The sequence below is a fragment of the Buceros rhinoceros genome, unplaced genomic scaffold, assembly GCF_000710305.1.
Source record: "Buceros rhinoceros silvestris isolate BGI_N320 unplaced genomic scaffold, ASM71030v1 scaffold2919, whole genome shotgun sequence".
Taxonomy (NCBI): Eukaryota; Metazoa; Chordata; class Aves; order Bucerotiformes; family Bucerotidae; genus Buceros; species Buceros rhinoceros.
The window spans coordinates 113,446-138,945 of NW_010432058.1; the positions used below are offsets into that span (position 1 = coordinate 113,446).

Here is a 25,500-nt window from a genome sequence, read left to right on the forward strand (position 1 = left end):
CTTCTGGTCCTGTAGTCCAAGGAGGGAACTAGAGCTCACAGTGCAAAAACCAACTCCTGCTTGTGCCTAGATTTTGCTTGCTCTTACCTAACGCCTACCCTTACTTTCAGAAACCCAGAAAGAAAAACTAGTTTAGATAGTCCACACTTGAAAGAGATTTGTAGCCTGTTTTAATGTGTATTAAAAGCACACGAGCTGTCCTTGAATCAAACCAAGTGCTGACAAACTCATTTTCTAGGATAAGGGTACCCACACATTGGCATGAATAGGAGGATAGCTATTACTGACAAGCCCCGTGTGCAGACAAGTTAGTACAGCTAGCAAGGGCTGAAAGGAGCTGAGGCATGACTGAGCCTTGTAATTAGACCTAGATTAGACTTTTGCCGGAGGGGAAGGCAAGGCAAGGCAACGCAAGAACAGCTCTGAACTCCAATCGTTGCCTGTAGTGTTTGCACACAGAGACATCCCTTGTGGTCCCAGTGAAGTCTGCAACGCCAAGCCGGGCTGGAACAAAGCTCCATTATCTCTACAGGAGCACTGCTGACAGGACAGGTGTGGGCCTGTGCCAGGCCTGCTCTGTGGTGTGACCATCTCAGGTTTTTTACGCAACCATTCCTCTCCAGTAGAGTTCAGAGGAGCTGCCAGAGCCACGCAGTACCAGGGGAGGACCTGCAGTAGTTGAGGCCCCCCATTTCTTGATGGTACAAGTACCTGAGGCCCTTGGATCACCTCTGGAGAAGGCACTCATCCTCCCCTTGAGACTGAGCCCAGTGTAGGTCCCCTTGAGCTATCCCAGAACTAGTAGCAAGTGAACCCCAGCCTCCAGGAGTCTGAGACCAACTGTCAGATTTTCCCTGGCTTCTCATCATACAGTGGTGTGACCTGAGACTGCAGCCTCCTGGAAGCACTCTGCTGCTCTTAAACACCAGTTACCTCTACATTTGATGGACAAGGGATCAAACAAGCCCTTGCTGCCTGTGTGTTTCTGTAGAAGCAGACATGCCAGCGCTGCTTGCTTGAGTTTTCCTGGTGATGTGGCCAAAGCAGATAGGCAGGTTTCAAACTCCGGACATGTGTGGAACTGGGCTCTACACTGGTACCAATGCTAGCCCAGGGCACCTGCTGTGGCTCTGACTGCAGGGGATGCACTGTGTCTCTACTGCCGTTCTTGGCTCCTATAGTTTTGGGGCTTGTGTGCAGTTAAGAGGGAGAAGACTGTGTACCACATGAGCATTGTGTGCCTGCCTGTGCCAGTCCGTGTGCAGCTCAGTGTGGAGTCTGAGGGTCATCGTGAGGTGGTCACCCATGCCCCTCTATCCAGTTGTTGAGTGCTGAGCATTCTCATCTGGACTCTGTAATGGCTTGAGCTGGAGGAGGGTGCATGGTGTGGGACCAGCACTGTGTGTCTTTGTGGAGTCCAGAAAAAGCTTGATCTAGAATTTCTAGTATGGCAGAGGTGGATTTGCTGCTGGCTCTTTGTAATCAGTGTCTCTCTTTTGTAACCAGTGAAGTCAAGGTTAGATCGTATAATTTCTGCTGGTCTGTGGCTCATCACAAACCCCTAATTTTGATTGAATAGTCACCTCCAGTGCAGCAGGCTGGTCATGTACCTGTGGATCAAACACTGTGAAGGATTTTCTGATCTCTTTCATTCCTGTGGGCAAAGGATCATTGCAGATGGGAAGAGATTTCTTGCACAAATGCTTGTTTTGGATTTACTTTTAGCTATGTTCTAATCCCTCCATACAGACCTTGGGCAGAGTTAACTGGGTGATACTTAACTCAATGCATTCTTTGTGAAATCTTGAACAAACCAGGAAAAGATTGTCAGTGGTAATCATGGTGATTAGATTAGATCACTTCAGGGTTTCAGCCTCCCCAGTGTAAACATCTGCTTTCAGTACTGCAAATAGCAAGGTGCTGCACTTTAGGCACACTTGGCCTCAGTCCAAGGGAATGTCATTGTTTACTGCTTTTCCTGTCTATCGTCCTTTGCTTTTCAGTCTATTCCATCTGTACTTCTATGTGTACCCTTCTTTTGTTTCTTTTCAGCCATGTAGGAGTATGCATTGTGGTTGCTCAGTATTGAGTGCTTCCGTTACTTGGTACTGAATGCTAGCTCTGATGCCATTCCAGTTAAGCTCTATGTACTTTTTGTCTTTGAAAATCAATGGAGAGCAAATTTAAGAGAACTGGTTTTCATGGTACCTTTCATTTAAAAAAAAATCCATTTGTGTTTGCTCATGATGAGAGATGTTTCTAGGAAGGCCAATCTGGGAGTAAAAATATGGTTTGTGCTTTTAATAAGCATTAGGAACTGCTTTTTGCTCTAGAAAATCTTGGATGCTTCATAGTCCCTTTCATCTAAACAGAAAAACAATATTCCAAGGCATCATTTTGTTTACAGATGTTGCCTTGTGCTACACAGTCTTGATTTGCAAACAAGTCAAGGGTCTTGGGCATTCTCCTGAGATCTTCGGGAGAAGAAATACAGAAGATTAGCTACGACAGGCTGTTTTTGTGCTGCAGGTGTGGCAGTACAGGTAGAAGGAAACACCTGAGGTGACCTGTTGCTAGTACCTTCCTGTCAGGAGTGAGGGGTATGGTTCCAGATGTGTGGTGATAGCAGGAAAAATCAGACTGCAGCAAGTTTAGACTCCTCTGGGACTTGGGAAAATGCCAATATTTGTTTAAAAACTGCAGTGAGCTGGGAGCCTTGCAAAATTGGATTTGCCAAAGAAGGTTTGCTTAAGTTCCCTTAAAACAGGGAAAAAAGCAACATACTGAAAATAATTGAGTTTCTGGTGCTTGAAAAGCTTCTTAATGTTCTCCAAGTTCTTTTTTTCTGCAGAAGTATGTCCTTTTGATTGCAGTTCAGGCTTAGGAGAGTACAGTACATCTTGCCACAGAAAGAGTAAATGAGCTCTGTTCTGCAGCTCCTACTGAATGACAGTGCTGGAGCATGCCTTGGCTTATCAGTGAAGGCTGCCTAATGTATTCCACCCAGCCTACCTGAGTGAGCTCTGCAGCAGCAAACCCAATTAACCATTTTCGTACCTGCTGTATGAATGGTTCTAGCAGTTACGGGAGTGCTTTGTTTTACAGCATTTCAGTAAGGCACGGCAGAGCGTGCACTGGCCATTTCTCACACACCTCTGTTGCTCTCGGCAGCCCAGAAAATGCAGCAGAAGCTTGCTACGGCAAAGTCTGGTGAGGTGGCTTGTGAGCAGAGTGTGGCTCATTAGCTTTATTTTCATTAGTGCCTAAAAGCTTTCTGAATCAGATTTGGGGGTATGAGGAAGAGATTTACTGTCTATCCTACCAGTATGACAGAATGTTCCTAGTCAAAAAAAGAGAAAATGTGCCTCTCTGGACCATTCTAAGGGGTTTTATTGTTTAGCTATTGTTTTTCAAGACGCCTCAAACTATTTGGCTTTGTGTTTGTGTGTTATCTTCAACTCTGTTCTCCCACAAAAAGGCAAATACCTGCTTTTACTGAATTATTAATGACAATAGATGGAGTTTATGTATCAATGAAAATTATGGACGTTTCCCAAGGCAATTGATTTAAACGAAGTTAAATTTAGTGGAAGCTTCTATTGGTGTAATGAATGCTCATTATAGAGCCTAATGTGCTTTAAGGGCTTGAAAACCTTCTCAGTAGGGAAGTCAGGCTGCTGTTTTCCAGCAGAGTCACAGATGCTGTACCATGCACTGCTGTCACTACAACTACATCCCATCGCAACACCCAAACATTTCTCTCTAACCTTGTGTGGTTTTTTTCCTCTTGCAGAAGACCACCTCCCAGCTGGCTTCCCGACCATTGACATGGGCCCACAGCTGAAGGTGGTGGAAAAGGCCCGCACAGCCACAATGCTCTGTGCTGCCAGTGGTAACCCTGATCCTGAAATCTCCTGGTTCAAGGACTTCCTGCCTGTCGACACTGCAACTAGCAATGGGCGAATCAAGCAGCTCCGCTCGGGTAAGGTAGCAGAGCAAGTAAGCCTTCCCTACCTCCTCACTCTTCCTCCCTCTTCTCTTGCTGCTCTTTTTCCCTGAAATGCAATTCTAAACCCAAATGTCAATTTGATTTAAGCTTATTTCTTTTACAATATAAAAACAGTTTTGGAGTTGATCCTTTCTGGCAGGATATCATGGCTTGTTAAAAGGAGACATTAGAGTGGACATGTGTTTTGGAACATCACCTGGATTCCTTTCTTCAGTAGACCGTCTTGACATTGCCCCAAATCCTTGGTAGGCTCAGACATTTCACTGCCAATTCAACAAGTCTAAGTTATTTTTAATAGGACCACAGTGCAAATCAGGACAGTGAGATACTGGCTGAGATTTTTACAATCAGTGGTCACATACTAATCCATTTCTTACATAGACTCTGCAAGACAGTGCTCTGCTTTCTTTTGGGATCTTTATAATTCTTGCTATGTGACATCACAAAACTAAAGAAAAATCCAGGAGGGAGCAATTCTATGGATTTGGAAGGCAGGTGTACAAAGTTTTGAAACATACCATTTCTGTTTATTTTTTGTTGTTGTTGTTTGTTTGTTTGTTAGCCAAATACTAGCTTTCTAAATACAGATGGTTGGTTCTTGTGGGAAGCTAAGAATGCACTCATTTTAGCAAGGAACTCCTGTTTTTCTGCTGCACTGTTCGGTCTCCCAGGACTGTAAGGCCCATTAGAGAATTAAAGAAAGTAAAATGTTGCTTTATTCGCTGATGAAGTGCAGCTCCCCAGTGTGAATTGTGGTGGCTATTTAACAATGCACAGCAGCTTTAGTCTGGGGAAAAAAGCCCACATTACCCTAAACGAAGTGCAGAAGGGAACAGAGCTGGAACAACTCTGGTCTAGAAAGGTCTCATGCTTACATAAGAGGCAGCCTGCCTTGCCTGGGCACAATGTGTCTCTGGGCACTCAAAAGTCTTTTGTTACGAGTGCTGCTGCCAGGGCAACACCATCTTCCTTCTAGCAAGGTGAATGTCTTGACACATTTTCCCCTAGTAGGAGCCCTCTGCGTAAATCAGATGATGCTTGGATGATAAGAAGTAGGCTTGTACTTGGGGGAGTGGGTAATGAGACATCACTCTCATCAAAAATAGAACCCAGCCTGACACTCCTGATCCCACCTTGATGTACCAGTGAGCACTAATTATACTAATGCATTTATAGCTTATGAAATTTCCCAGTGACCTTTAACTTATCTCCCCCACAACATAGTTTAATCTTGATCTGTTTGTGCTGAAAGAAAATATCACACTTGTTAATTATTCTGAGGAGCTTTAGGAAGCAGCAATAGGAAAATGCACGTGGATGTGTTCATTTCATAGCTGACTAAGTCAGGATTAGAAATAACCATAAACGAGCAGCAAGGCAGCTCCTGATGCACTTGCTGTGCGTTTTCCAGTCGCCTTTTCGCAGGTACTTGGCTGCCTCTCTACCAGCTGCTTCACAAGTTTAGTGAGATAAAAAGTTTAAAAACAAACTGGTAAACTCTGTCACTGTGTCCAAGTTTTGCTTCCTATTCACTGTTCTTGAGCAACATCTCAGTTGAATATTTCACCTGGGATTCAAACTCTAGAACTGGCTGCTTGCTGAAGACACAATAATTACCAAGGGAGGTGTCAAGGGAACCTTTAGAAATCAATGAGCAGCACACATCCTCAGCCTCGCGAAAGAAATTGATTAGCTCTCTAATGTAGTGAGGATGGTTTCTGCAGTTAAGTGCAAGAGACTTCCAAATATGAGTGAAGTTTTATTTTCAGGAATCTGGTGCTACAATGCTGAGATTCACCAAGGCTCTGCTCCACCCTCGCACAACTGGGGAGCAAGAAGTTTACTGCTTCTCACTGGCAAGAGATTTAATCCCTGCTTGCATTTGTCTAGGCTTTTTCCTACATTTCAATCATTTGTACTTGATGTAAAGTAGCGCCTGCATTTTGAATTGCGTGAGTCCCTCTTACTTGACTGCAGTCACCCTTTGTGAGCAATGTGGTGGGTAGGGCAGCCTCTGATCCATTCTGCAGTGTGTTAATTGAGCTCTCCAGCACTACACCGTAGTGGGGCAGAGTTGTTTTTCAAAGAAAAGAGTATTTAAATAGATACCTCATTATATGGGAGAGTTTAATAGTTTGCAAAGTCTCTGCTCCATTAAGATCATATCTTACAGCCAGCCTGGCATATCTGCATGAATGTCAGTTTATACTATCTCAATCTAAATATGCGCTCATTTAATTTCATTTAATTAAAACCCAATAAAAGCTCGACAGATGTAATATAGTTAAAATAGCTACAGCACGGTGTGAGGCCAGTATTGCATATATAGAGTGTCCGACCTTCAGTGAGTGCTTAATATATTATTATTCAGATGTCCTAAATATAGGTCATAAAGGTCAAAGCATCTTTGGAGTCTTAGAGGGGGGTTGAGGGGTGATTTCATTTCTTCAGGCTCCTAGTGTGGAATAAATAGCTAGAGGTAAAGAAGCATGTTTGGGAAAGGTGATTTTTTCTGATGCTCACAGTTATATGGGCTGGCAGTGCTCTGGGGGCTTCAGGCAGGTCTTTGAACTTGAATGCAATCAGATCATGTGCCCAAGGGGGCTCTGAACATCAGTTTCTAGAGCTCTGTTCATCTTCTGTCAAGGTACTATAGAGTTTGTGGTTTGAGACAACCAAGCCATCATCTTAGGCTCTTTTAACCCCAGAGGACTGTTGTCTTTGTCAGGAGCAAATACGCAGTTTTTGCCCTGCATCCTAGAGTCCCTCATTTACTAATTACATCTGTATGCATGTATCTGCATTTTTCTCATTAAATCTTCTGACAGTTAGCTTAGCTCTTTAGATTTAGCAAGCTTTTTTTCCCCTTTCTCCCCAATACATAGATCTTTCCTTCCAAGTAACGTTTAATTCTTTGTTAAGTCCAGCTTTTGTGTAGTTTTGCCAGTACGTGTTGGGCTAATTGCTGTAGAGTTGAGAACAGAAATAAATACAGGTTTTCATCTCCATTATCACAGATCAAGGCAAAAGCAAAGTCTCTGACTCATGCTAGTTGTAGCAAAATTCTCCCTTGCTCGTCTTGCTAATACTTCCCACCTCTTATGGAGAGGCTGCTTTTCTGCAAATGCGGTGACTCAGGACAACTCCCTGTTCTCCCCCAGGGTGCATAGCTTCAGTCATTGCCTTTCCATCACTGACAGAGGATCTAAGGCCAGCTCTGGGCTGGGAAACCTCCCCAGCATACTAACTCATTTAAAACCTGTTTGGCTGAACTGATTTTAAACACTGTAGTACTGCAGATAATGTACATATGAGTTCTGGGAGCAAGGGTCAGTGCTACACCACTAACCATGTTTTGAAATTAGTTGATGATGAGGTGGAAACTCTCAGTATAGATCAGATTGTGCTGATGCTTCACAGTTCCTCTGTAAAGATTCTTGAATCCCAAGCTCCTGAAAACTTCAGCTGTGATGGTATTCATACTCTCAAATCTCTTGAATGCTTCCAGTGAGTTTCATAGTTGAAGAATTGCTCTTCCACCTTGCTCTTCAGAAAACTGACAAACAAAATGTCAAATTAGAATGAATAAGTATTCTGAATGTTGACATACAGCTATCTTTGCTGTGTAAGAAAACTCCAGAAATTCAGGGAGCATTGTCATCTTTCATCCAGTAAAGAACCTGATCTTACAATAAGTATCATTCTCTTTTAATCATCATCAATTAACTCAGTTATAGAACCATGTACTAGACCCTAGTGTGGCTTTCAGGCAATTAACTGCAAGTGAAGTATCAGAGAGGACTCTGCAGGTGACGTCAGTCACTCTCTGGAAAAGTGTAGATGCCTCTAACAAAGGAGCGATGGGAGCCGGCTCATCAGATCATCTTGCTATATTTATACCCTCAGAGTTACCAAAAAGCATTTTCATTTTAGTCGTGATCCTTTAGGTAAAAGTGTTACTTATTTGGAAATAAAAGGAATACCCAACGTACGCAGAACAAACTTGAAAAAGAGGTGCTGCCTGTCCCAGTGAAATGGCAGTGACAGTCATATCCTGCCTCACTGGTAATAGGCAGCAGTCAGTACCCAGCAGAAGACTGCGGCTCCTGGGAAGAAACAGCTTTGAGTCCAGATATCAGATGGGCATTGACTAGGGACAAAGTATGTAAGGAAAGCCTGAAAGAATGAGAACTGGAGAGTATTATCCAAAAGGATCAGGAAACCCAGACAAGGATGGATGCTCTCTCAGAAAGAACTGACTGAACGAGAGTTGAATCAATATTGTGGCCAACCAGTTAACAGCTGAAGAACCTGTCCTGGAAGAACCTATACTGCACATCTGGGTGTTGCTGTGTGAGACGCACACAGCAGTGATGGGATCCACACAGACTCCTTGTTGCAAGTAGTGGCAAATGGCCAGTCTTTTCTGTACTACTTGCACTTCTGAAAATAGTTTCCCCTGAAACCATATTAGGAAGTAGTTGAAAGCACTGTCACAGTTCTCTGGGATTCAGTGTTGCACTGCCCTAGTGCCCAGTTGCAGCCAGCAAGAGCCTTGGTTCCTCCGAGGTTGCTTTGGAGTGATGTTTTGGTAGTTTAGGTTCCTACAAGGATGTGTTGTCTTGATAAGATCGGGATGACTTTGTGTCAACACAGTCAAGTTCCTTCTCCAGCAGAGCCTCTCCTCCACACAGTATGGAAATATTGATGCGAATAATCCCATACATACATTCCAGTGTATCGTCCTATGTTTTTCCTTACTTTGGAGACCTGGCTGTGCTTCCAGTACACAGAGGATGTCAGGGTCACCATTTGTTCCTGACTGAAGTGAATGTATGGGGTGTTATTCAGTGTCTGTTATCACAAAGGGGAAATAAACTCTCCTTCCTTATGAGTGCTTCAAACCTTTCAAACACAAGGAGTTGGGTTTGAAGTTTGATCTTGGGGTGCCCTTTAGATAAAGCAGCCTGGTGATCACAGGGCACAAGTTGGCCTCACTAACCATTAGAGCGATGGTGTCTCTGTCACTTGATGGACTCTCTTATGTTGGCACTCTGTGGCCTATGTGCTGTGATTTGATCCCTTTGACGGACCCCCCTGAAAGGACAACAGCCAGACGCGCATTGTCATACGATGTGAAGGGCAAATGGATGAGGAAATTTGGGATCCACCTGAAAAGCCTTGTGCGCTCTCTGTAATGGTGTCCTCTGAGTGAAGAGTGAATGTCTTAACTTTGCAAAGGTGAGAGAGACCCAGAACAAACACTGCACTAAATACAGCAAGCCTCTGTGCTGCTCCCACAAGGGTTGGCTTACATTCTGAGGCCACGAGGATTGGGATTTAAAGCAGGAAAAAATGAGCTGGTCACAAGTTTTAGGGAATCTGCTTCAAGTATGCAGTTGTTCCTAGAGCTCTGTGTAGACAATGGCGTATTAGAGAAAGGGTTTAGCCTCTACAGGGAGTAGATTTAAAGATTTGCTGCAAATCTTTTCAGTTCTAGGGCAGAACAATAAACCCTGTTTCAGCCAGATGAGAGAGAAGGAAGTCCTGTTTTCTGCCCCTTGGGCTTGTACTCAAAGTCATTGCACCATTCCCGTGGGAAGTGACACACTGTGGTGATGTTTTTCTTAACTCTGAGAATTGTGGAAGGGGACAGGGGGAGGGAGGAGGCCCTAGACCAACAGAACAAAAATATCACTTGGCAAACTTTCCAAACAGGCAAAGAAAAATAACCCTGTTTTCCGTGGCTGTGCTATTCCATGCGAGTATCTCTGGGTATAACTTGTTCTGTCAAGGGTAGCGGTAGTTAATAAGATAGATAAATAAGCAGCAGATTTATTGTTGCAGGAGAGAGATTACCCACAACTTTAGTCGCTGCAAGATCTTTCCTGATGCTTCAGTCACTGTGGATAAAAAGCGTCAGAAAATATAACCAGACATAAAGTTAAAATGGGGTAATGTCATCTTGGCAGAGGAAAATGTGAAAATGAGTAGTTTGAATTGCTGCTCCTGCTTAGAGAAAGGACTCTGCCTAAAGGAAGGGTAGTTAGGAAAGATAAAGAATAAGTATAAATATTGTAATTACTTTTTAAGAGGCAAGTTAAACATGCTTTAAATAATGCCTTCTTTGTATTTACAGAAATTCTTTTCTGTCTTTCTTTCCCATTGGGTGATCATTGTTGTGGATAATGGAATGAGCTGTAAATCTGAGATACACGACACTCTTGTATGCATACTGGTATTTATTAATCAATACACTGAACATGATTTGACACACTGTGTCCTGTTTAACCCTGTTTTTCTGTCTGTTTAAACTCCTCAGTTTTCTTTGGTAAGTGCTTGGTATTCAGATCCTACAAATCTGCATAAAACCAACACATACCATGAACTGCCTACAGATTCAATCTGCATGAATCTCTCCCTTGTACTAACAGCCTTCATATGTGCAACATAAGACCAAGGGGACAAAAGTGGGGATTAGAAGGGTTCCCTGCCAATTTGCCCAGCTGGAGCATCTCCCCTTCAATCGTGCTTCATTATTGTTTGTACACTGAACTCAAGACACTGACCAGTGGATCCTGTGCTTGCTAACACATTGACCTCATAAAACAAACCCTTATAGATCATTGTAACAGGATAACTTAAGCCTCATTCCCAGAGAAGCCCTCCTTATAAGATACTCTTCATTATAGCATGTAAAATTATCTCCTGTGCCTTATAAAGAGGGTAGGGATTCCTTTCTCCAGCTAACATCCAAATTAGGCAGGAACAGCAGAGTGGCTGTTGGCTAGCGTGCCGTTGTTACCTTACCAGAAACTACTCTGTTTGGAAAGTTAATTCTGCATGACACCAATTTTTTTTTGCCAGAGGGAACCTGGTGCAAGGGTTTTGAGAATGCAAAGAATGGCTCAAAACTGATTTGTTGCTCTTTCCCCTTAGTTTAATTTCTTTAAGCGAGCAGATTTTGTCCCACTGGTCATTCTAACCTTAAAGCAAAATTGCACCTAGCGCCCACAACCATGTGCTTTCCACCCCTCCTGCCCAGCACACTCACGGTCACACAGTCCCCAGGACACCCCCTCCTTGTCCTGTATGAGGAATGTAGGGGCACTGCACCATCTTCCCAGCGTGTCCTCCATCTCAACTGCTTAAACAGTGGTGTGGGTGAACGCAAGGGGTGAGGCCAGCCAGCAACGCCACTTCGGCAGCCTAGTTTGGCCCCTGTTCATGAGGGTGGTGGCTTTAATGGCAAGATGAGGGCTGGATGCTGCACTCCTGGAAGTTATGAGCTTTACTAACCTCCTGAGGGTGTCACTGACTTTTATTGCACATCAGTTTCTTTTTGTTTATTCCTGTCGTGCTAATACAAATTCTAGCTTTAAAAAAACTTTCTGCTTTTTTAGTTACAATTTTCTTCCTTTCCTCTTTGTACTAATGCTTCTCTCTAATCTTATTTGCATTCAAATTACCTCACCAGGTGGTACACCGATCAGAGGTAAGAATGCTGAAATGTGCCTCCAGTTGTCACGTCACTCCATCTCCTGTCTGCCTCGTCCCTTCTCCTCCAGTGTTTCTCATCTCCAGCTTTTACTCTCAGCCCTAACTCTGCCAGCGCTCTTGCTCATCCGCACTCTCCCACTAGTGTGTTTATTTTGGTTGGGTTTTAGCTGATTTCTGGTAGACTCATGCATTGCGATTTTGCACTGTTGAAAGGGGGTTATTCAACGGAAAGTTTGCAAGCTGGGAAATGATCCCTGGCCTCCACCTTGGGAGTGTTGACCTCTCCTGCAGCTCCTGCAAGTCTCTGAGCTTCCTGCGCCGTTGTGGCCTCTGAAGTTTTGTGTCTAGGGGGTTTTAGATGGATTGCTTTGGTGTTAAGTGTAAGGAGGTAACATTTTCACAAGAGAACAAGTTAAAATCTTCTCTGCTGTACTGATGGGCATGAAACTCTAACCAGAAGGTGATAAATTTTTGAAAGCTTCAGCATATCTGGCTCTGGGATAAGGAGCACTTTTGTTTGCATTTTTCATGTTTGCTTTTCAAGAGTTCTAACCCTCTAATGTGGCAACAGAGTGGAGGGAACCACTGCCCCGGACCCCCCTTTCTGAGCTGGACATGCTGATGTTGTTTTGCAGCACAAAGATTTGTTTAAACAGATGAATCGGAAGCACATCTGGCTGCTTTAAGCCTTCGTTAATTAAACCCACCCTTGGTTTGACAGCCCAGTGCACACAGTCCCTGGCTAGTTTTCACAGCCTGTATGCACCAGTAATGACTTTCCAATTGGAGTGTTGTCTTTTCTAGCCTAAACACTCAATGCTGTCTCTTTAGATTAACTTCAGCATGTTAATCAGCCTTACATGCTAAAGCCCTTCTGAATTCTCTTGTGATTTTGGTTACCCCTGTTGACTGACCCCTGGATTTCTCGACAGAATGACTACCACCAACAAATCGACACGACCTCGTTCATTCAGTTTTCCCCCTTCTCCCCCTTCTTCTCCCTTTTCCCTGAATCACTGCTGGAAGTTAATAATCCGACTCTTTAGAACTGGTTCTGTTGCTGGGGGTTAATGTTTTCAGCTCCTGTTAAGTGATTTTATAGTAAACGTGAATTGCCTTTTGATGCGTACGTGCATTAAGTTGCCACTGTAGCAAATCTGGGTCAGGGAAAAAGACTGCAAACCTTATTTTTATATGAATGGGCTTATATATCTGCCATTTCTTCCTTTGGAACGCTGGAGATTGACAGCTGTGATGTTACAAGCTCCTTAAACTATTTCTTCATCTCTGATTTCTACTGCAAATCCTAAAATGAAATGACAGATTGAATGCTAACTAGCTGAGCGCTCTAAGCTCCCAGCCATGCACGCTGAGCACGCAGCCATCCCGGGGCCTCCCCGTGCGCTCACCGTGCGCCTGCCCTGTCTGATGACATTAGTGACTCAGCACCAGAACCATGTGGATGCTCCATACGTCCTGCTTGGGAACCGAACACATCTCCGTGAAAAGAACCATCCATCTCATAAAACATAAGTTCCCCACCCCCCTTCCCACCCCTGTTTGAGTCCTGATGAGGTATTTTAAGAACGTTCTTGACATTATTTAAAATATATGTGTCCTGTTTGAATGTCAAAGATGACATTTCTGTGAGAGCAAACAGAAGCCACGTGCTGCTCTCTGGCTTCTCCTAGAGGATTTCTGTCAGCCTAATGCCTCTTATTTAAAACGGAGGTCATTGAATTTCCAAAGATAATGACAGATTAGATGAAAGTGCTTTTATGATGGTGAGGTTGTGTCCATGTAGAAGTGACTGTTCTGCCATGTTCTATACCCAGCTGCACTCTTGTTCCTCATTAAGGTAAGTTTGATGCTTGGAATCCATTAATTTGGTCTGAAAGGAAGGGTGAACTAATGACTCTTAGCAAACTCTTTTGGTAATAATGTTTTGGGGGGAAGGGTTGGGTTTGGTTTGATTTAATTGCTGCTGTGGCTGTCATAGGAGTTGTGTGTCTGGAGTACTTGGAGGTTCGAGTTTTACCCAAGGCCTTTGTGCACAGCAGAGGAGAACCCACTCACAGGGAGCAGCATATGGTTAGCAAGAGGATGACCTGAGAAATTCTATCACGCACTCCTCCAAACAGATTTTTCTTTCTAAACAGGTTTGACCTTACCCCTACATATTTGGGGCTTTCTATCCAACACATCTCTGACTTCCCTGAAATGGAAGGTGTTCCCATCTATAATTCAGAATCTCCATTTGTAGCTTCACTCTTTAGCCCTCTGGGACTGCCCCAGATAGTAATTTAATCTTGAAATCCCTATTTGTTCATCAGAAAGACATGGAGCTGGCAGATGCCCATCGGATTAGGCAATAGCTAGCTTCTTAAGGTGACCCACAGACAGTATCATCAAATCTGTGTTTAAGCAACTTCTGCCCCATTCTTATTTTCAAAGTAGAATATAAGATGTTTGTTTCCAGCATTTCTCTGGAATTGAACTGTTCAACCTTTTGTGAAACCTGGCTGCATTTTCCTACCCTAGGCTGTAAGAGAGAGCAGAGCACGGTTGTGTTTCTGGTGGGTGCTGGACTGAACAGGCATTAGATTGGATGCACATGAGGAGGTAAAGAAGCATCATCATCTCAGGCATTATTCCTCTCCAGTCAGATTTATTTGTTACTTTTGTGTCACCACAGGAAATATTCGAGGTTCCTATACATAAGAGTATTTCTCCCCTGCAGACATCAGCGTAGCAGAGGTCTGTCTGAATTAACTTTAGATCACCTCACTTGGGTGTCAGAAGCTGTCTGTCTGGCAAGTCAGGTAAACACCCGCGCTGACTTCTGTATAGCCACAGCTAAACCTTTTCCAGTCCCGAGCGAACCGGTTTAAATATAGCTCCTGTATTTCAATGCTATCCTGCGAGCTGGAGCGTAAAGCTATCCAAAGAGATTAGAGGAAGCTAAAAGAATTTTGCTGTCTCTTTTTGAGCATGTATTTGTACATTCCATTGCACTTTGTATATGATAGGATTTTTTTCTGTTTCTTGAGCTTTTCCAGTCACAAAAAAAAAAAAAGCTAAAGGAAAACCATTTAAAAATTAGAAGATGTGCTTGCTGGAGCACTGTTGGGGGATGTTGGGTGGGAAATGTTTGTAATGCCTTGTTTTACTGTCAGGATTCAGGTTGACTCATGTCCCTTTAGAAGCACACAGAGGCATTACTGTGCGTTTGACAGTGCTGTAGTTTTGCTTCTGACGCAGAGTCCCGTGAGATCTGTACCTGCTGGTGGGAGATCAGAGCATCCTGAAACTCCACTGTCTCAGAGGAAATCTCGTGCTGCTGAGCATGTTGGGTCTCCTCTACTGCCCCTCTGCCTGACTGCGGCTCAGTGGCAGCAGTTGTGTGCTATCAGCAGCTGCCTGTGGTGCACAGGAGAATGATTCCTCAGCAGCACTGCCATCCAGAACAGGCCCCTTGCATGCCAATCACCAGCCTCTCAGGCATAATGACCATAATGAACACTAACAATGAAAATATATTTGAAGTTGTCTTGTTTTGCATAATTGGCAGTGCTGATGGCTGGTGGAGGCCAGGTGCAGTCTTCTGCAACAGTTGGGAGGTGCTGCTGTTATAAATTACAAGAAACAGAGAATATGGGAGATGTTTCTTTTCATTATTAGTGATGCTAGTGTGGTTTTGGTGTCTCTTGGTTTTTCACAGCTTCCCTGGCACGTGTTGGTTATCAGGCAGCAGCCAGGATGTCAAAGTGCAACTCCCTCATTGTCAGGGCTTCACAGTGTCTCTTTTTCCACCATATTCACATTTTTGGGTCCTTGTTTGGTCTGGGCTTGCCTCTGACCCTGCTCCGCAGCCCGTTGTATATTATTAGGATTTTCCTTCTCTGGGAGGGAGTTTTTAGCAGGACAGGGATTGGGACCCACACCCGACTATGAGCTGAAGGGGCGGCTGAGAATTTTGCTTCAGGAAAAGTCAGGCAGTGTTTCTGTGGAGAAAGCTTTTCAGGGGAAAGAGAAGCGAGGGGTTTAGGGTAGCCATATGCTCTGATGTGCAGGGTGGGCAAGGTTTACCTCTTCCCTGAGAGGAAGGGCCCTGGTCATGTCGCTGGATTCAGAAATATCTGTACTGTAAGTCCTTTCCTTAAATTGAGTGCTGTGACTGCAGCCTGGTTCCTCTGACCCTTGGGTACTTACGGGAGCATTTCATTCCATGTCTAATTTTATAACCAGAGCAAAAGGTCAGCCCCCCGGCTCTGAACCAGAAGGGCAGAGGCTGTGAATGCCCTGCTAGAGAAACGAAGCTGCTCCTGTTGCTGGGGATGAAGCTCCAACCTGAATAGATACAGAAGAGTGTAGCCCCAAGAGCCGCTGTGCGTAGCTCTGAACAGTGCTCTCTGGGAGAAGAGAGCACAAGCACCCCGTGAGCTACAGAGCAGGATTTCAGAGAGATCAATTTGTATGGCAGCTCGGAGCTTTTCACATTTGATTTGTCACCTAGAGGAGAGTGTGACAAGCCCGCTGTGGTACAACAGTACCCAGCACTGCCAAGAAGCATCCCTTATCAGGATCTGTCTTCCCCATGCTCTCTCTGTGCAGTGCACTTTTTAACCACTTCTTTTAACTACTGTCACTGCAACTAATGATTCTGCCTGAGCACAAGTATATTTGAATAGATAAGTATCTTGGAGAACTGCTAACAGGGCTGCTGTCTGTGCCCGAGTTTAAAAAGAAAAAAAAAAATGAAGAGAGGAGGGAAGGGACTGGCAAGGAGATAACAGCACAGAGTAAGAATCCTATAAGGGATGCTTATCAGTCAGCAGGGCCAGCTCCTGCCCTCAGCCCCGGAAAGCTCTGCCTTGTCACCATGCTTCCTGGCACTGGAGAGCAGCCAGGGTTTTTTCTCAGAGCTGCCAGCTCTCTGATAAGCTGATATGTGTTATCGGGAACAGATCCGAGACACACACGAGATCGACAGGACATTGCAGCATGGTGAGGAATGGCTGCCTCTCTTCTGCTGGAGCCTCACTGTGGTTCAGAGGAGGGAGCAGAGGTCAAGTGGGGCTCAGCAGGGATGAGTTTCACTCTGATGAGCACGTGCTGCTGCAGAGCCCCACAAGCTCCCAAACAAGCTGTTCACTGCTCCTCTGAAAACATATGCACGTCCTGGTGATAGATGGTCTTCATGCATCCACTGAAGCCATGCAATCTGACTGCACATCAGGACTCAGCCATGCAAATGAGAACAAGGCATCTGGCACAGGAGCGCTGGAGGAGTCCATATGAGAAGTCTGCAGTAACACCCTGCGTGAACAAGACCTTACTCAGCAAATTGTGCAACAAAAATCCCAAAGTAATGAATAAAAGTAAATCAACCTTCCTAGCCCTGGTTTGCAGAGGCACAGAAGGTTATAACATAAGACGTTGACAGGGCTAGGAATAGAATACAGGTCCTTTGCACGTATCAAAGCATAGAATCACTGTACTTTTGAGGTTCTTTGGATGCAGCTTGCATGAACTTCAGGAGAAGGAGCTACTCAGGACTCAGTTCTTCCTCTCCTGTAGCTCCTTGTGTTCTGTCCAGGCTAGACTCGAACACTCCAAGAGATTAAGCTATTGCCTTTCTTTGGGATGACTGAATTAGGGCCTGGGGCATTTTGCACTTAGCGAGTTTTTGCCAAGGCTCTGATGCATTTGTCTCCAGCTTTCTGATCCCAGCATGTCTGAGCTTCTTAACTTTATTCGTAAATCTTAGTACCATGCGATACCCTACACTTCCCTGAGTCCATCACTTAGTTGCAGGTTGTCCTTGAAGAAAACCTCTATAGTCTGCTGACTGATAGCAGTTTACCAGGATCCTTATGCTTTCCGCTAGCTGTCAGCTGTACTGTGGGATCTGTATGTTTGTCTAGTGAGAATTTATTGCAGTAACTGTTTTCTTTCTGGTTCAGTTGAGAGGTCTGCGTTAACTTCCTTTGCTTTCTGGGTTCTCTCTTGCTCCTGATGCACCATAGTTTGAATGTTGTGTCAACCCAAACAAAACCAGAATCCCTTGCCCAATGTCCCTGAGCAGTTCGTAGGCAGTTGCTGACACGTTTCATGTTTATAGTATGTTTCTGGAGACTGGACTGCATTGGCTGCAGAACTAACAGTTCTGAAACACCCTTCTGCTTTAATTTTCTTCATCCTCTTATGCTTTACTCTCTGTCTTTCCAGCCACTGATGTTGAGGTCCTTGGAGATAAAAAATACTTTGTCTAACTGACATTTCAGAGGCATGGTGATCGCAAGTGTAAAGGGTATAAATACCAGTGATACGTATTACATGGCTAAAAGGGTCATATAAAAAGGTACGTGTTCACAACAGAATTATCTAGGAATCTTAGTGGGTTTTACAAGCAGACACCACTGCCTGTCACCTGAAGCTGGCTCGGCTTTCAGCCCAGCCAGCTGATGACCGCTACAGGCTAAATCAGAGATAGGGTCTTCTTCGGGGTGATGACAGCCACTTTTTGGGTTTGTTTTTTGTTTTTGTTTTTTTGAGTATGTTTTGGGGCAAACAGCTTTCCCCATGCAAGCACTCAGAATGAACCAGCCACTTTTTGGGTTTGGTTTTTGTTTTTGATTTTTTTGAGTATGTTTTGGGGCAAACAGCTTTCCCCATGCAAGCACTCAGAATGAACTCTGCAGCACATGTGTGCCCACAGAGTAATGAGCAGAAATTAAGAAGGGGATAATATATGGTGAGTGCCAGGAAAATTTTCCTGACAGAGAGCATATCCAGGCTGTGGCATCAATTCCTTGAGGAAGTGGTGAAAGACCTATCACTCGGTACATTTAAAATGGGATTGGACAGAACATAAGTACATTTACAACAGGGAGCAATCCTGCCCTGGCCCCCAGGGATGCACAAGATAACCTAATAGGTCTTTTCCATTTTTAGATTCCCTGATTCTCTGTGTCTTGTCAGTGCTGGAAGCCTTCGTCCTGCTCCATTGCCTGTCATGCTGCTGTCTGCTTGAAGTTGTTTTTCCCAGTCAGCATGTAGAAATTCAGTGTTCTGCCTGAATTAAGCAACAATGCTCTATAGGCTTTAGTCTGTGGGTGTCCAGAGAGCACTGTGGCTAGGGAATGCTGGCATGTCCTTTTGTTAGTAGGTGGAAAGACTTGTGCAAACAAGCTTTCTCTGTCTAGCTGAAGCCTCATTTCCAGCACTAATGCAACAATAGGGAGAGCTCTGTACATCATTTTTATTATATGGCAGAACCCAGGGAAGTTCATTTTTCCCCATGACATATAGACTTACGCTACAGTCTCAATTTATCCTTCTAAATAATGTAGGTGGCAGTGGTTGATTCACATTAGTTTTTCTTCTGCTCTGATGATATGAAAAACTGAGTTTGACCTCTGCAGCTTGAACCAACAGGAAGGGAGAAGGCAATTTCACCAGCTATTCTCAGAGCCGCTCTCAGTGGTCATTTTGAACTGTGGCAGGCAGAAATGAGTTCAAACCTATACAAGCAAAGGGGTTAACATTTTCCTTAAGTTCAGTATATGGTGAGTAGAGTTCCCTTCTTAGAGGCAATCCTAACCAGCAGAACCTGAGCACTTGGAGGCACTTTAAAAATGATTCCCACATTGCCTGGGGGAATCAGGCTGAGCCACTTTGCTCCTGCAGTGCCAGCTTGCTGTTAAATGCCCCCTGCTTCTTTCTTGCTCTGTATCTCCATCTTTGAGTCTACATATGGGGCCCGGTTAGGGGAGTTTAGATGTGACCAGTTTTGCAGTGATCTCTGCTAGGCAAGAAGTTGGATGAAAAACCAGGCTCCCAGGCCAAGCAGTGCTGGACACCAGTCCAGCTGAGTAGGAATAGGCTGAGTAGATGAGAGAAAACCACCTTAGACCAGCGCTCACTTCCTCGTCATGGGTACTCTACAAGTTCCCCATGTAAATTGCTGCTCTGCGTGCTCTCACCATTATTTAGATGTGTGCCTCATGCATCTGGCACTTTGGGGATGTGATCAGATCTTGTCCCAAGGAACCTGTAGTCTGGGCTAAGCAGCTGTTGCTGACCTGGAGATGGAGGAGCAGGCACTGCTGGGACAAAGGGAGAGTGGCTTTGTGCGAGTGACGAGTGGCAAAATGGGTGTATTGCATTGGTGTGTATCTCAGCCTGAGTTTCTAATCTTTTTATGTTTTGTATAACGAAATCTGAAAGAACAAGGAGATCATTGATGTGGAGAAAGCTGAGGAAAGGCAAGGTGTTTTCTCAAATACAGATGTCTGTAGGGAGGAGGGGTGGTGAGGTGGGAGAGATGGGGCTCTGCCAGTTTCACAGGAAGGTGGCAATTTGTTGAGCATTTGCTAGGCTTTGTGTGCATCAGATAAGAAACAAACAGCTACAGTTAGTGTGCTTTGTGTTTGGCTGTTTTGATTAAAGGCTTATTAAAGGTCCTTTTATTAGACAGGAGTCCCATACAAAGCTGTAATTAATATGTGTGTATGCGTGGTTTTTTCCCTTTATTGAAGCAATGAATATAAGTGGTTGGGGTGGTTGGAAATATATCAGTAAATGGTTCCCTGTACATTAAAAAAATAACAATAATCAATTTCACAAGCTTCTAGCAGCAGACTGGGTACCTTTTGGCTGCACACTGGTACCCTGTGGGCCCAGGGAACATCAAGATATATTTATCCAGGAAGATACTTTAAAAGCTTGGGGCATGGCCTTCCTTGTCTGAAGCTGACTGTTTGCCATAACCTGAATTGTGTCTGTCATCTTCTTTGTGTACAGGAGCTCTGCAAATAGAGAACAGTGAGGAGTCAGACCAAGGCAAATACGAATGTGTTGCAACCAACAGCGCAGGAACCCGCTACTCTGCTCCAGCTAACCTTTACGTTCGAGGTAAGAGCAGCTTCCACACAAGGAGGTCACTTTCCTCCTGCTCAAAAGGCTCCATGGCTTTCAGTGAAGGAGCATGTTCCCTGTCTTCGTGCCCTGATCACACTTTGTGGGTTGTGTGATGTGGCCTTTTGCTCAAAAATCAGCAAGTTAAGTTCAGGGATGTCTTTGATCCACCATGGGTTTGACTCACATTTCTGGAAATCTGTTTTTGCTGTTTATATGGTGCTATTTAAAATGCAGAATTGAAATACGGGCACAATTGGAATTCCTTCCTCCCTTGAACTCCTTGACTTTGTGTCATAGTTATTTTAATTGGGATTGAGGAGCGCTTAATCCTCTTAGTATAAACTAACCTTTGGTGGAGTAGTGTAAAACTGGTCATGCTCTGATGAGCCAGAGCTGCTGAGCTGTAGGTGCACCAGTATTAGGCCTCTGCTTTGGAATGTGTATCTTTAAAAACTGAACAGCTTTTTGGAGTTGTCGTAGTCCATCTTATATGCATCAGTGATTGAGCCTATGGGTATTAATGGCTCACACTGGGAACCTGCTGGAAATTAGCTGCAATTCATGTAAAGTGATTTTTCTAATGGTTATGCTGCGTTGCCGATTTAAATCTGTTTTCAACATACCAGAATAACTAGGTTTTACGTTAGGGCAGTCTCCTGCCAGTTTTCTTTCTCTACATTAAAACTGTTTGAGTTCGCTTGGAGAGAAGCAAGGGCTAAATTCCCTGTACACTTTCTGTTAAGTTCGGCAACAAAAAATTGTGCTGCTTCATATGAAACTCTGTATAACCAGAGCCACTGGTCAGGAACTCCTGGAAAATGTGGCTATGGATTTTCCCAAGAAGAGAAAGAAGATTCTTGTGCTAGTGCAACCCATTGCCTGTTACAAAGTTAGAACCATATTTTATTTCCACGTAGTAAATCAGCTGTCTAAGAATAAAATCTCATCTTCATTTCTTCCTTCTCTGTTTTGAAGAAAGAAAATACAATCTTAAAGCTGCATATGCATTGGTTAGCACAGAAAGAGGACGTGAGAATGATTAAGTCTTCACATGCTGTGTGTTTGCTTCTAGGGGTGGCTTCTGGCATTTCTGGTGGTTTTCATATTCTGGGGGACTGCTTTTTTATTTTGCAGCGTAATTTGGATTATAAGAGTCTTGGGAAGACTGAAGTATCCAATTAAGCATGTTCAGAAGATGAAGCTATATCTATGCAGTGGAATCACTCGTTTCACTCTCACGGTGTAATTATGGATGATTTTGAACTCCCTGTATTCTTGCAAGTTCATTTTTCAGGCAAGCTGTACTAAAACTAATCCCACATTGTCACTTTACACTCTGAGGGAAACTGGTAACTCCTAGTTACCAGGTTGGCTGTTGCTGCAGAGGTTTATGTGGATACCTAGCCGTTTTGCTGCAGTATTTGGGATGCTTTCGCTTTCCATGACATACTCAGATTCTCAATGTTCTGTTTTCTGTAGAGGTGTGACTGAAAAAAGGCACAGGAGCTTCAAGAGGTAGAAGAACTTCCTCTCAGCAACTTCCCAATTTCTGGCTAATCCCTCTTTATTTAGCAAGGGAATCCTGTAGGACTGAGGAGAGAATTTTACACTTGGCTTACTGCTGCTCAGCGAGGTTTGTCTGTGCCGTTTGGACTAGGAATGGGCTGTGGATCGTCTGCACCTGTGAGAGGATCCTCATGATCACCAAAGAAAGCATGCTCTTAGACACTTGCTTTGCTGTTAACTGTCGTTTTCTTACACATAAATTTTTGGAACAAGCCTCTTCATTGCACATAACCTTTAAAATGTCAGTCTCCCACATGTGTGGTCCCAATAAAGCCCTGCTGTATATTTAAGGCAGCATACCCTATAAATTATCAGATGAAGTTCATTGTGTGTACTGGGGTCCTAGATGGTATTCGTGCTTACAGTTTCTGGTAGCAAATGTTCTACAAAAAAAGAAATCATATTGTTACTACATTAGTTACTGACTTCGAAAAGTTAATCAAACCAAGAACAATATCTTATTTCTTTAAGAAGCAAGGGGAAAAAATGAAAATATCTTGCTTTCTCAGGTTTGGGATGCAGAATAAAAGAATCCCTGTTTTTCCTTCTTGTGCTACTCCTACAGTGTTGATATTAGATGGAACAGTGACTTCCAGTAGGGTCTTCAGAAAGTGCCTGCACCTTTACTAGAGAAGGCATTAATTAATGCTGAATTACAATGGAATTAAGTGTGTTGGCTGCACCGCCACTGCATGGTGGTTTCATAATGACTGACCTCATTGCGGCGAATGCCCAAGAAGTTGGCCACTTTCTCGGAAAGCGTGGCTGAGTACTGAGCAGCAGTACTGAGCAGCAGTACTGATTTCCACCCTGTGTAGTTCTCAGGGCTGCTTGTGTCTGCTGTCATTTACAGCCTATTGTTTTTTTAATAGTTCAAATGTTTGTTTGTCTCTTGACTCTTGGGGTTTATGTTTTTGATCATGTCCTCCCCTTTCCTAGCCTCCCAGGTAATCCTTCGTGTGCTGTGTTAGAAAGCACAGGCTCATTAGCATCTTTATCATACTTTTCATGCTAACAAAGGAAGATAGCTGGGTGCTGAGAAGGAGTATCCAGGCACGACTCAGGGCTTCCCATATCAATGAAAGAACAGGAGGAGGAAGGGAGCAGGCTACACCAGTGTCTTGTCTTTGTGAATCCTTTAGAGCCAGCACTTCCGCACAGATGGACTTCATTAAAAGTTAAAACAGTTCCACACCAGGGATTTGTAAAGGAAAATGGATGCATTTTCCTTGAAGCTATTATTTTCATCTTACTAAGTGTGCTGAAAAGCAATCCTTATAAGCCTACTTTCTGCTTCTGGACTGACAGCTCTATCGGTCTGCTGCTGCAAAGCCAGGATAGGGCTGGGGACCGGTGCTGGGAGCTGACTCCCTGGCTGCTCTTCAGCCCTCCATTCATGGAGGGCTGCAGAAAACATCCAGACCATCAGAGGAGCAAGAGTAGAATGAACAGGAGAGCAGGGAGCATGCCAGGGCAAGGTGGCTATTTGGGGCATAGCAGGGACTTTGAAGGGGGCGCAGTGGCATATTCCTATCCTGCCCATTCAGTGCAAACACATTTGCCAGTGCTGCTCTGAATGTTAGTGTTACCACCATGAAGGAACACTCATCCATTTGTGGTCCATGGTTACATGTACTACAGTACCTCATAACAGTGATTAGATCTGGGACTTGATGGCACTGCAGGAAAAGGGAAGGGAATAGAAATGTATGATCCCCCTAATCCAGAGAGCTTACTCTTTATTTTAGCAGCAAAAATCCAAGAAGTTGATATAAGATGTACAGAAAATTAATTTAAGAGTAGAAGGCAGATTGGAACTAGTGTGGGGGGAAAAAAAAAAGGTGGTGCAATTTTGTCATGCTCACTGGGAGTATAGTATAATTGCACTGATTCACGTAGGCCATTTTTTTTTATGGCCACATTTCACTCTTCATTTGCCTACAGCTTCAGGGACATCTACACAAAGTTCAGCCAAGAGTCTTGTCCTACAAAATGCCTGTGAAGGTGGTGGCCTCTGTTACCTAATTCTTTCCTTACAGGAAAGGTGTTTTTCTGCTCTTCTTTTTTTCTACACATGGAATTATTTTTTTCCTGCTTCAGTGAAGTAGATGAGCAGCAAGACTGCATATAATATCCTTACCAATACGCTGTGGAGTTCCCTAGGTGTGTTCCCCAGTGCTACTTACAGCAGTGAGCAATGCAAATGCTATTAGAATAATACTTACTGGAGCATTGGCTGCACACTTCCCATCAAATGAGAAATCTGCTGCTCAGCTACTTCTTAAGTGCTGCTTTTCAGGCCTTCAGGACATGGTCCAGCAGGGCCAGTACAGCAAGTTCTCTAGCCCAAAATGCTACATGTACTGTAGAGAAGTGGCTGCACAGCTGCCTTCTAAAAAAAACCCATAATTTTAATTGCCTCCTCTGTCTCCAAATTGCAAACTAGTAAATCAGACTGCAGTAAATAGAAATGGTATTACTGCAAAAATGTGGGCTTGCTTGATCTGCTTTTTGAAAGACCAGAGTAGCATTTCATCTGGCAGCAGAGAAACTTGCTTGCAGTCTGAAAGCTTATTTGCCAAGTTTCACTAAGGAGCCATCAGCCAAAATGAATTTAGGATTGTGTCTCTGTCCCTAGCAGTGATTCTCTGGCCTGGGCAGGGTTTTACATTTGTGGACTTGGCGGTAGCCTAGGATCAGACACAGAAGGAGCTCACCGACGTGGCTACTTGCAGCTATATGATGCTTACTGCAGTGAGGATCTTGTGTAAATAATAAGAATTCTGAATGACTGACATGGGCCTGGAGCAGCAAGACTTGAAGCCTTTGAAAAGGACATTTTCTGCTTATGAAATATTAAAACAGCAAAAATAGCAACAGCGGTCAAAGCTTGACGCTATTGCCAGGAGAAGAGTAAAGGTTGAGGACAGCGGTCAAATAGTCAGTGACCAAAACTGGGGATGTCTGAAAAATGGCTGAATAAGAGAGAATATCTTTCCTTACAGCCCAGCTATATGCACATTTCTGACAATCTGCTCTGTGAAACCTGGCTCTTGTCAGGGCCAATGAAGGTGACATTACTGAACCTGAGAGGGGCACTGCCAGTGCTTGAAGGCCTGGCAGCGATCACGGACGAGCAGAGACTGGAGACACTGGTGAGGGAGATGCCTGGATGACAGGAAACACAACGGGCGGTTGAATCAGACTGGATGACCCAGACTGCTGCTTTGTGCCCTGGCCCATCAGAAGAAGCAAAAGTAGGCAGTGACAGAGGCCACAGAGTAACTACCCCTCAGCAGTTGGTTCGTGGCTGAGGAGGGCTATGGGTCCAAAGGGCCATCATCTCCCTGTGTATACTCTGTGCAGTCTTGACCTCAAGATGATGATGCAGCACAGCAATGCAAAAGAGACCAATGACCCTTTGATGAAGCAAGTGCACTCCTTTTTATGGAATTTCAGTATTTTTAACTTCATTCCTCTGCCCCCGGGTGCTGCTTCCT

The 25,500-nt window shown here is 44.1% G+C and overlaps 1 protein-coding gene across 1 annotated transcript in view; it reads left to right on the forward strand.

Annotated features, from left to right (window-relative positions):
* The window catches only part of PTPRF (protein tyrosine phosphatase, receptor type, F), a gene marked incomplete at its 3' end in the record, with an annotated part of 183,295 nt that overhangs the window by 89,483 nt on the left and 68,312 nt on the right, over nucleotides 1-25,500 (forward strand). Inside the window, exons 5-8 of the mRNA XM_010143635.1 lie at nucleotides 3,794-3,982; nucleotides 9,776-9,784; nucleotides 11,487-11,504; nucleotides 20,318-20,428. Of these exons, the coding sequence (XP_010141937.1) occupies nucleotides 3,794-3,982; nucleotides 9,776-9,784; nucleotides 11,487-11,504; nucleotides 20,318-20,428 (327 nt within the window). The remainder of the gene's footprint in view (nucleotides 1-3,793; nucleotides 3,983-9,775; nucleotides 9,785-11,486; nucleotides 11,505-20,317; nucleotides 20,429-25,500) is intronic.